We start from the raw sequence: 12,563 nt of genomic DNA, 5'->3' as shown, positions 1-12,563 counted from the left end.
TTAATGTGCAACATTGTTTTCTCACTCAACGGTAAACAAACCAACATAAAGTTTAAGTGTATAGAGGGTATCTGCACATTTCTCAAGTGACAAGTTAAGGACTGTTTAATACCTCTAAAATGACAAATTAAACATTGGCCAAATTGTCAAATATTAGAGTCAGAAATTCAGAAATAGAACCATGCTATCCAACTGTTTCTGCGAGAATTTAATGTAGCATAATTTGCGGGACACTTCCGGTTAACAGCAGACATACAAGCTCACGTCGCGTCGCAGATGCAACCGTTGTGAGCTTGTGGATACAAAGTGTAATTCCTCAACTCTTAGTACTCGTCAGGGCGGGGGGGGGGGATCCCCATTTCAAATGTGATTATTTTGAGGGTCGCGGCCCGAAAAGGTTGAGGACCACTGAACTAAGAGACTGCTCTGATAGGAGGAAAGAAATGTGAGTGGATCACAGGGGAGGCACCGGGGGGGAGCTTGTGTCAGGATCTGACACCAGAACCGCAGGGATGCGTGGGGCTCTGCAGGGGAGCATATTAACATCACCACCACTGACAGGCACAAATACACTGTTCTCAGTGTGTACAGTACAGGAAGCACTGAAATACATGCACAACCTGGCTAGTACAGAAACCGCATACCCGGTTTTACAATATAATAATAATGATAATATCTTTATATAGCGACAGTGGAATGAGTTAGCTGGGGAAAGCAACATGGAAGAGGTGGGTTTTGAGGCCCGGTCTTGAAAGGTTTGGAGGGTGGGAGCGTCCTTGAGGGTTTTGGGGAGTGCATCCCAGAGGGTTGGGGCAGCAAAAGCAAAAGCTCTGTCGCCCCAGGTATGTTGGGGACCTCAAGGAGGTTTGCATCACCAGACCTGAGGGAGCGGGAGGGGACATGAGGTTTGAGGAGGTCGAAGAGGTTTAGTGTCTTGTAGGTGTTTAGTAGTATTTTGAAGTGGATTCTTTGTTTGAGCGGGAGCCAGTGAAGGTCGCGGGGGAAAGGCATAATAAATGTATGGTCTCTGGAACGGGTACTGGTGAGCAGGCAGGAAGCTGAGTATTATGTTGATTGTACTTCCATGAAGCAGAATAATGCCCGGTGAATGCTGTGATCTTCAAACCCACAGTTGGGATGTGTGAGTCGCTGACAGTGTTGTTCAAGTGATGCTGCAATTAGCCTACAGTGCACAGACAGTGACCCACATTCCGCGGCTGGTAATTAATGTGTGCATGAATAACCTCTTGCCTGATTATTGATCGTTTTGAATTCAAGCCGGGTGGGTTTATTGACCTCAAAAAGCAAACAGACCTCAAGGATGAAGATAAACCCTAGTGACGCACACACACACACACACTGTGTTACAGTAGCACAACCCGCAGAGACTCTGTGTGAGGGAGCGCATCGGTGTGCTGCTTGACGCGAGGAGTTGACGCCCCCCAGTCACTACGTCAGACTCAGGCTAGGCTCACAATGCAGAAGGGAGGCGAAGGGAGACCTCTTGTGTTAAGCGCATCTCTGCAGACAGCAATAGTAGTTCGCTACAATCAATAAACAGATAACAAAGCCTATCCTTTAATAGCAAATACCATTATTTTGTCATTTGCATTGTGTTTTATGATTTTAATACCATTATTTTGCATTGTGTTCTAAGGAGTTTTCTTCTTTTTCTGCATAGTACTGTGATTTGTCTGTCATTCTATGTTATAAGTTAAAAAAAAGGACAAAAGCTTTTTTGAGGTATTCTTTTAGTTGACCGTGTAGGCTACCAGTGAAGTGTACTGTCACAAAACTGTAAGGGCTAAAGGGGGCGTCAACTTTGGTCGCAACCCGCACGGATTGCACTCCTCGCCTGCTTGATGGGTACATCTCCACGGAGGATGCGAGCCAGCCGCCTCTCTAACACGTCTCCCTAACACTTCCTCCACCCTTGTTACATTTCTCCTTCACACATCATTCTGTCCCTCCCTCCCTCCCTCCCCACCTCTCCTGCAGATGCTGGTGAAGCAGAAAGAGGCCAACAGGCAGAGTATGATCCTGATGCAGAACTCTGATCCCAGCATGCAGCTTCTCAAAGCCCTGGAGGACGTGGCCAACGTCACCAAGACCCTGGAGGAGGAGAGGCTGCAGCATCAGCAAAAGGTGAGACGCACGAGGGGCCTCCTCACTGCATGCAGATATACATATTATAGCTTATGGTAGTACACAGGGGTTTGCACCGAATTCTGGGCCCTGGCTACAAGGATTCACTGCGGGCCCCCCATGAATGTTCTTCATAGAGGGGAGGGGTTTAACCCATTTAGACTGGGGACGCATTATTAAGCATTATTTTGTGCTTTAACTATTGAAAAATAGCTCACAGCGCAGCACTGAGGGCCGCGCTGATCTGCGATTTTTTTTAAATCTTGAAACTTTGTGCAAGTCTTTGAATATTTCAAATCCTTCTAAGGTTTTTTGAAAAACCTATGTTTCTACGTCAGTGGTGCTCAAACTTCTTCATGTGAAGGACCCCCAAAAGGATATGTATTTGGGCCACGGTCCCCCATCCCAAAATATTTAGTACCACGGACGCCCCAAAATCAAAAATGTAGTTACAAATGTTCGCTTAAAAAATACATATATTCAAAGATTTGCACACAAAATAGCAGCTCTACAAGCTCGCTTGTGAGCTTGTATATCTGCTATTTTTCAGTAGTTAAAGCATAAAATAATTAAGGCCCCTCCACCTTGGGCCCAAGAACTCAGTCCCACTTTTCCCCCCCTTTTGACACCCCTGTTAGTACAAGTCACAGAGAGAGAGAGAGAGAGTCTTTGCTGTGGACCATATTCACGGCTGCCATTCTGCTCTTATGTGATACTGGGTGAATTGACTCCTCTTTGGGGAGCAAAGATCACTTGTGAACTGGTCTGTGACTGTGAATATGGTCAATTGAGACAGTTATACAACAGTTAAGTCTTGAGTTTATATAGAATTATAAAGAAGAGGCAGTCCAATATAATCACAGTCACTTTGCACTACTGCAAAACCATGATACATAGTACATACTAGTTGACAGGTGTCATCTCTGTATGGTCCGCTCTTTTTTTTACCCTCTACACAAAATCTCTTTGCTGAAAATAAGTGATCTGCTATTTTCTCGCGAATGTCCCCCGAGAATAGGGATGGTAGGGTTCAAGTTTGGTTAAGTCTTGAACTTGATCTTGATCTCGAGAAGTTAGCAGACAAAGGCTTCTGTAGAGCCTCTGTATGGGAGACATGACTGACATCATCAAGACTTGTGAGCATGACAGACTGCGCCGTTAGCAGAATTTAGAGGGCAGTACTGTATTACTGTACTGCTGGTGAGTGTGTGCGTCGTCCGTGCGTACGATGTGTGTGAGAGGAATGAGGATATGTATGTTTTCCAGTCTGGAGCAGATTGCATGCATGTGTGCATGTGATGTATGTTTTTAACTCTTACTGTGCCTATCCCGAACTAGTTCGGCTTTATTTCGGCCTTTTCGGGGTTTGGGGTGCCGATCCCGAACTAGTCCGGCTTTTTGTAAAAAAAAAAAAAAAACATCCAGAGGCCTCACCGAAGCACCGGGCTAAACTTTCGAGCCGGCCACCGGCCGCGATCTGTTTACATCGGCCCGCGAGAGCGTCGCGCCGCCGATATTTGCCGTCCACTCCAATGCAATCCTGGATCTTTAGAGCTCATTTTCTCTGTTCCATGCACATCCATGAGGTGCGCAACGTTTAATCACGGCTAAATCGCCGAAAATAGGGCTTCTAAAATGCTTGGTAGCCAATAGCTAACTTCAAGCTAACTTCATCCTGTTCCTGTTCATGACACAAAGGAAAGTGTTCAGGCGCGTCATGGCTGCGCACGGCTTGTGCATAATACAGCGTATGTCTATGGTGGATTCTCTGGCCATTGGGCGCCCTCTAGTGGAGATTCCTGGCACTGGATGAGTTAAACATATGCATATGCATAACAAACTGTCTGGTCTTACAATGCCATTGGATCAAGAGAAAGAATTTGGGTGGGCTTGACATCTTCGATGACTGATCTCTTTTCATTACATGTGAACACGATGTTTGGTGCAGCTGTTCTCTTCCAGAGATATTCTGTTTGCCTACACATTGCCTCATTTTATTGTCATCTATATCTTTCCACGTGTGTGTCTGTGCGTTTAACCATGTATATCGTCGTTGTCGGGTGGAAACCTTGTATGTCCAAAACTCTTCGTTTTGCATTTATCATTTTAAAAATGATTTAAACTAGTGAGAACAGCCGATCTGCTGTTTTCACTACCTTTGTGCGACGGCCTTGTATGATGAAGCAGGGCTTTACCTTGTGAAAAAACATACACATTTGAAACTTGGAGATACAAGGTTTCTGCCCGACAGTGACGATATATTGTACGTGTACGTATGCCCCTCTAAGAATGATACCCTTGTGTGAATGTGAGTTTAATGTGTGTTTATGGTGTGTTGCGGTTAACTTGACACCATGAAGGATCAAGGAACATGCAGTATTGTCCATTATGCACGGGAATGAAACCCGGAATGTACAATTACACCATTTCACCGACTTGTGTGGCTAAGACATTTGCGGATGTTTCTTCAGAACGTGGATAGAATTGAAGTAATTTACACCAGTGGTTCCCAAACCTTTCAGCTCGTGACCCAAAAGAGAGATTAGAGCTTTGCCTGGGACCCAAACTAGTGAAAATAGCAGATCTAGGGGAGCCCGCTGGCCTACTGGTCAAGGCGCATACCACTTGGGCATTGCCGCGTAGGCATGGATGCCTGGCGGCATCGCCGGTTCGATTCCCGATCCGGACGACCTTTGCTGCGTGTCACTCCCCATCTCACCCCCCATTTCCTGTCAGTCTACTGTCCTATCAATGGGGGCATAAAAGCCCCAAAACAGATCTTAGATGAATGGAATTTCTTTATGAAATTACAAAAAAGGAAAAAGAAATTTTTTAAATTCATGAAAGAAAAAAAAAAAGCTTTTTTGGGACTGTTTCTTGCAAATATTTTGAATAATAATAATCAAAAAACTAAATGTAGGAAAGAAAAAAAAAAGAAATCTGTCTGCGACCCACAAATGGGTCCCCGACCCAGTGTTTGGGAGCCAGCGGTTTACATCCGGTGTGTGTTTCAGGTGCAGAGTCTGGAGAAGGAGGTGGAGCAGAGCTCGGTGCGGGTGGAGCTGGAGGCTCTGCAGAGACAGCTGGAGCTGCTGGAGGTGGAGAAGAAGGAGTGCGAGGGACGTCTGGAGCAGGCCGAGAGGAGGAGCACAGAGATGGAGGAGAAAGGTTGGGAGACACAGGAATTACACGCACGCACGCACGCACGCACGCACCCACGCACGCACGCACGCACGCACGCACGCACGCACGCACGTCAGGGGCGTCAATTGGGTATGAATAGGTACCGGCCCCGGCTCTCCCGGTCGCTCCTAGCCCGAGTTAAGGCATTTTATGTGAGCTGCAGTGGAGGGGGTCCTCCACTGGGGGCGCCACCACTTTTGCATCCGTTCTGGAGCACCAGGAGTCGGTGGTCCCCGGGAATTCCCCGTGAGCAGCCCCGTTGGGGTGGTCATTTTTGCACATTTGGTCATTTTTTACACCTGGGGTCCCCCAGGGACCCTGGAGCTCCGGGGGTCCTTGGAGGTTGTAGTTTGGCAGGCAAGGAGTTTGTGTGGAAATTTTGGCATGGATCGGGGCAACGGTGGCAGAGATATGAGTAGGCACGCACGCATGCACGCACACACACACACACACACACACACACACACACACACACACACACACACACACACACACACACACACACACAATGTCTATGAAGATGGACACCTCACAGTACAGCACAGGGCACACACCAGATCGGGCTGTTTCTCCAGTGACCTAATTGGCCTGTTACCATTCATACTTATTATTCCATTGCTCCTTCACAGCCAGCACGGGCGGTTGGAGCAGCTGGCACTATCAATCTGGCAAACAGGCAGACACCTCCCCTGTGTGCTGTAGAACAGCTTTGTGTTGCTTTCAAATGGGTCATTTTGAAATCATCCCCTTGTGTTTGGGCTTTAGCTACTCATTGACAATGGTTTAATTCGGAAAATGCAGCAACGTGGAAGGGTACAGTCATGGTTCAGAGCAAAGAGTTGCATTTTTGACTAGAATTGACACTTCCTAATGAATAGAGTAAATAGATAAATACATAGATGTTACCTGGAGAACAAAACAAAATTGAGCATTAATTGCATTAATTTTTTTTCCCTTTAACTTAATTTTTTTGTCACATATTCACAGGTTCAACATTTACACCATTTTCATTATCATACTAGAGTCCATTTTAATCCTCTGTGGTGTCATTCTTCCGGGTCGTGTATTCAGTCCATTTCTCCCATGTTTCAAGAAACAACTCTTCCTGTATGCTGAGTCTATGTAACTCTGTGTAACTTGTAAATCTCTCCATTACATACATTTCCTCCACAATGAAACAACCATGCTGGAGACTGTGTGGAAACATGGACGCTGACCACGAACATATATTTAGGAACTGTCCAAAAAATTTACAAATATTGGGATGAAGTGTGGTCAGTAATAAAAGAGGGTGTTAGAGAGGGAGGGGATGAGATGTCTAAAAGGGCCTTTTGGTGAAAATACTTGATACCACACCAAACTAACTTTTGAATGCTGCCTTGGCATGGAAAGAGGCATTTGCATTTCTTTCACCATAGTGAAAACTGCATTCATGGTCTGGAGAGGGCACTTTTTACAGACGGATAAAAGGGCAGGGTGCTCAAGCCCCCTTTGATGTCTATACTATGTGTGCACGTGCCATGCAGCTTGTTAAAGTGTAACCCCCGGTTTCCATTCTCTCCTCCTCAGTCCGGGAGCTGGAGAAGGAGAAGGCGGCCCAGAGCAGCAGCAGCAGCAGCGCCATGGCGACGGAGACCCCCGTCCCGCCCCCTCCAGCTGGGGCCGCCGCCGCCCCTCCCCCGGCCCCTCTCCCCCAGCCCCCTCCGCCCCCTCCTCCTCCCCCTCCCCCTCCCCCACCGCCTCCCCCGTCGCGCTGCAACCCCCTCAGGTAAGGGATGAGGGACCACTCAATTTGTTGTTTTATGTGTGAACGAGTGTAGTGCTTTTGCTTTAATCTCCCTCTCTCTCTCCCTCTCTCTCTCTCTCTCTCTCTCCCTCTCTCTCTGTCTTAGCTTGCTCACACCCTTTGCAGTGTTCATAATTCTCTCGCTTTGAATTACATTCTGCCTTTACTGATATCAGAAACAATAATTGTTATAACGTATTTTTGTTGTATCAATATTTGAACGAGGATAATGCAACATGCAATGGTATTGAAGGTAATCATCATGTATAAAAAATGTATTTTCTTCCATTGGATAGCTCGCTGATTGCCATCATGCGGAAGTCCTCCAAAGGTTCAAAGGGTTCTCCGAAGACAGAGCAGGCTCCTGGTGGGTCTCACCTTGGTATTATGTATCATTATTTTGCAATTAAAATGTTTTTATTTTATTTTTCTTAGTACTTGAAGAGAAGGCTTACGCACACCCAGTTCCTCTCTAGCAGGTGCGTGGGTAACATCACATTAGGAGGAGATCTGACTAATAGACAGACTGACCCGCACACTGCCTCTTGTCCGTTTCAGAGAATGTATTAATAATGTAGCAACGTTTCGGTCACAAGACCTTTTCTCAAGCTCTTTTTTTCTTAGTACAAAATGTGGTTATGATACAATGCAGCACAGCACAAAATACAGATACATACAGTCAGTCCAAGATATTACAAAAATAAAAATAAATATAAATAAATAAAAGTAGGAACCCCTTCACATCTTCATATAAGATTCATATACATTAGAAAACTATCCCATAACTCTTTCATTTTCCCCATTCACTCTTCCCAGCATGTATTCATATGATGTAATTTTGATCATCTCCTCGTTTTGTTATGAGGATCAAATGTGTGACCGTGTGTTACAGAACACTCGCTATAACAACTAGGCCAGCTTGAAATCAGTAAATCTCCTCTCTGGTCTGTCCTGGCAGTGGGGAGCTAAAATGCTGCTCTCTTTTTGGAGCTACACTCCCTCTGCCAACCTGGGGAGTTGCTTCTTTTCACCTGACAGGGGGGAGTTTCCCTAGTTGGACTTAGCGCGTGGAAGGAACTCGGTTATACTTTTATTATTTTGCGTTTATTCTGTCGGCTGGCACCTCACAAGGACCGGTGTGCTGTGCGAACGTAACGGAACTACCACAATAGAGAACCAGCAGTAGTCTGGGAGAGAAACACCGCTGTAACTGAAGTCAATGTTCTGAAAACAGATTTCCACTTAACTTTGACCTACCCTATACTTCCTGTTTAACACTTACCCCTATCCTCACATGTCTGTCTGTCTTTCTTTCTTTCTCTCTCTTTCTTTCTTTCTCTTGCCTTGCTTCCCCCTCTCTGTCTCTCTCTCTCTGTCTCTCATTCCAGCCGGTGAGGGTTCAGAAGATGTGAAGTCGAAGGCGGTGAACGAGATGATGGAGAGGATCAAGTGTGGTGTGGTTCTCAGGCCTGTCAAGGCGGGCCAGGACAACAAGGTGGGTCGGATCGCATGAGACCGACATTCATGGCTCGGTGTCTTAAAAACATGTTGCTGCTTGGAGGGGTGTCGCACCACATTCTGGGCCCTGGGGGTACAAGGATTCACTGTGGTTTTTAACCATTGAAAAATAGCAGATATACAAGCTCACAGCGTGGCACCGAGTGCCGCGCTGCGAGCTTGTAGATCTGCTATTTTTGAAACATTGTGAACATTTGTGCAAGTCTCAAATCCTTCTAAGATTTTTTTGAAAAAAATATGTTTCTATGTCAGTGGTGCTCAAACCTTTTCATGTGAAGGACCCCCAAAATGATATGTATTTGGCCACATCGGACCCCCATCTCACAATATTCAGTTCATGCAGGGACTAATGTTCGCTTAAAAAATACATATATTCAAAGATTTGCACACATTTTCGCGACTTTTCAAAAATAGCAGAACTACAAGCTCGCAGCGCGGCACTCGGTGCCGCGCTGTGAGCTTGTATATCTGCTATTTTTCAATAGCTAAAGTATATAAAATAATTAAGGCCCCTCCACCTTGGGCCCTAGTAACTCAGTCCCACTTCCCTCCCCCCTTGTGACGCCCCTGGCTGCTTGGCGTTTGTTTTATTGTGTCTACTATGCTTTATTCAGTACTCCTCCTCACTCCAATCTCAATAAAATGCATACGTATTGATGGAACCAAGATTCATTAAAGGTTTAGTGCACTCACACTGATTACTCTCCTGTATTCCCTTCCCATGACTGTCCTGTGGCATCAATCGACCGCGTTGCCACCCAAAGAGGATCGCCGTGAAAGTGAGTATATTGACACGCTACTGTACGTCTCTATCTTGTGACGGTGAGGTCATTCTAGGCAGGGACGTGCAGAGAATGTTAGAGAGGCAGGGGCTGAAATTTCTAAAAGGGCCTTTTGGTGGAAATATAGAAAATGCGACGCGTTGTGAGCTTGGAGGTCGGCTATTTTCGGTACTTGATACCACACTGAACTGAAGCATAATCAAGTGAATACTGGAGATGTGCCGTACAGCATGGATTTCTTTCTACACAGAGAGGGCAATTCTTTCAACCTAAGACGCTGCATTCAAGTTCAGGAGAGTTTGGACAAGGCAATTTCTCTTGAATGCTGCCTTCAGGTATAGCATGGAAAGAGGGCATTTGCATTTATTTCACCATAGTGAAAACTGCATTCATGGTCTGGAGAGGGCACTTTTTACAGACGGATAAAAGGAATCTGAGAAATAAGACATCCCTATCTAATCGTGGCAATATAGATATCTGGTGGTCACGTGAAAAATGTGTAATTTGTTGTGCTTATTAAAATATATTAAAACATATGCCTTATAAAATGATTATAATTTTGGGCTGGACTACACGCTCAATACTCCTGATGTAGAGAGATTGTGCTGTATCTATGCCAGGGGTCTTCAACGTTTTCAGGCCAAGGACCCCTTAGCTGAGAGAGAGATGAAGCAGGGACCCTCTCTACATGTTGTATAAATGTGTGATGCAGATTTTCATCGATAGAGAATAGATTCATAGACTTGTTTGACAGCACTGTCATCAGTCTATGTTGGATTTGTGTTTTCACTCTGTACTTGGTCTGCTCTTTTTTTTACCTCTACACCAAACCTATTTGCCGAAAATAGCCGCTGCTATTTTTGGCTAAAGTTCTCCTCAGAATAGCAAGGGTTGAAGTTGTTAATTTAAAAGAATGATCCTATCACAAAGATTTGGCGGCCCCCCTGTGGTAACTCTGAGGACCCCCTTGGGGGTCCCGGACCCCCTGTTGAAGGCCCCTGATCTATGCGTTTTGAATTACCCCACAGTAAAGCTTAAGCCGCTCGTGTGGACTCTCTATTCTATTCTTAGCAATCTGAATCACTCGATATATATCATCTCAGAACATCTTTTTTTCCCAGCAGCCTCCAGTACCCGAGGAGAAACCACAGGAAAGTGCCATGGAGGAACTGAAAGGAATTCTGGTGAGAAAAATAACTGACATGAGGGCAAGGCAGGAAATAAGAGCAATAACATAGTCTCCTCTTGCAGAGCATATTGTCACTGTCCGGACAAAACCTCTTAACTCCATTATTGAGGTTTTAGTTTTTTTCTTTTGCATAAATCAGGGCTATTGAACACCTTTTACATCTGAGTGTTGGTTAAAATAATATAGAACCAATGGAAAGTAGTAAAAAGTTCTTGGGGCAAAACTTCCTAAATCCACACTTTCTGCCAAACCAGCTAACTCCACCCGTTTGGCCCTCTCTTTTTTTTCATAAATATGTGCTATTGAACACCCTTTACGTCTGTGTGTTGGTTAAAATAATATTGAACCAATGAAAAGTAGTAAAAAGCCCTCCGGTCAAAACCTCCTAACTCCACTTGAGCTCATTTTCCCGAAAATGAACATTTTGGAGTTAGGAGGTTTCGGCCCGACAGCAGAGATATAACTTTTCTTGTCTCTTCTATTCCACGTTAGGAAACGGTAAAGAGGAGCCCCAGCCGTGGGTCTCAGGAGCCGGCTCCCTCCCCTCCGGGGAAGAAGGACAGTGAGCTGGAGGTGATCCTCCGACGCAGGCGCAACAAGGCAGGAGAGCCCGGCTCTGGAGGTACAGCTATTTGACTTACTAAAGGATAGTAAATGATAGTAGAAGGAGGTTAAGGAGAGTGGAAAACAGAGAGGATGCACAGTACATAGGTAAGAACAATTCACCATCTGCATTTGAACTCAATGACTACTACTACTAGTATAGGGTGACCAGACGTCCTGGTTTGGCCGGAACTGTCCCGTTTTCAAGCTGCGTGTCCCGGTGTCCCGACAAATATCTCTAAAACACTAATACGTCCCGGTTTTCGGCAGAATTCAAACAATAGTAGCTGTTTTCAGTTGTTGCATGGACATTTATCATGTTCTTTTCATGAAAACATGCTCATCTAACTAATCAGAAAACATGAACAAATACATTGCGTGTCTGAATTCAACGATGAGGCTGTTTGTCAATCACTCACTGCCTGTATGCAACCCTACGGTGCACATGTGCGCGTGCACGAACGTTAGAGAATGGGCACACGTGTGCAGGGTAACGTGCACGTTGCTTTGAGGGTCCCAGTTTTAGGCAACAGTGGTTCGCATTCCTGGTTTGCGTGGCTGAAAATAATATGGTCACCCTATACTAGTAGTATTACTACTACTATTCATAGCTCATGGCTGAAAAAACAGATGATGATTATGGCACAGTGTAAACCATGTGTATAGCATAGCATACTGTAGTCTAGAGGCAGTAACACTGCCAAGTGGATTCCCACTGACTGTTCACTATCTGTGTGTGCGTATGTGGCCAGTAGGGGGTGCTATATGTTAAATTATGAAGTGGAGAAGAATTAGCCAGTAGCTATGCCCCTCCCAAAAAGCTTTTGTCCAATGCTAGCTTAGAATAAACAGCCTTGGCAAGCTGCCGGTTGCTAAGCTAGCATTGGACAAAAGCTTTTAGGGGAGGGGCATAGCTACTGGCTAATTAGCCTGGTAAACCCCCTCTGTGAATGAAAATTAAATTGAATGTGAAATTGGTATTGGAAATGATGATCCAGGAACGATCAACTTTGTGGATGTACTGGATGATTGTTAGCAGTACAGTTGGTGCTACTGTAGGTTAAGTTCAAGGCATAGTTTGAGACAAGTAGAACCTGCAAAACAAAATGTTTTGATCCATAGCAGATATTCACTATCAAGGCTTAGTCTTCCTTTGAGAACTGTGTCCTTACTCCTGACATAATAGTTCCTCTATGCCTATGGTCCTGGCCATGACAATGCTAATGCAGAAGAGAATAAATATAACACCCACACTAGATGTCCTCTAAAATGTAATTACTATGGGCATGGTTTGGATGACAATATAGTCTTTGCAACAGAAATTAAATATTAAAAACAATAACAATTAAAATATGTA

At 45.0% G+C, this 12,563-nt stretch overlaps 1 protein-coding gene across 1 annotated transcript in view; it reads left to right on the top strand.

The window, feature by feature from the left end:
- The window catches only part of shtn3 (shootin 3), a gene marked incomplete at its 3' end in the record, with an annotated part of 43,658 nt that overhangs the window by 28,120 nt on the left and 2,975 nt on the right, over positions 1–12,563 (top strand). Inside the window, exons 7-13 of the mRNA XM_080746810.1 lie at positions 1,999–2,145; positions 5,160–5,313; positions 6,898–7,096; positions 7,411–7,481; positions 8,503–8,609; positions 10,536–10,598; positions 11,096–11,225. Coding sequence (XP_080602936.1) covers positions 1,999–2,145; positions 5,160–5,313; positions 6,898–7,096; positions 7,411–7,481; positions 8,503–8,609; positions 10,536–10,598; positions 11,096–11,225 — 871 coding nt within the window. The remainder of the gene's footprint in view (positions 1–1,998; positions 2,146–5,159; positions 5,314–6,897; positions 7,097–7,410; positions 7,482–8,502; positions 8,610–10,535; positions 10,599–11,095; positions 11,226–12,563) is intronic.

Source organism: Nannobrachium achirus (genome assembly GCF_963921795.1).
Source record: "Nannobrachium achirus genome assembly, chromosome: 17".
Classification (NCBI taxonomy): Eukaryota; Metazoa; Chordata; class Actinopteri; order Myctophiformes; family Myctophidae; genus Nannobrachium; species Nannobrachium achirus.
This window is presented reverse-complemented; position numbering and strand designations above follow the sequence as displayed.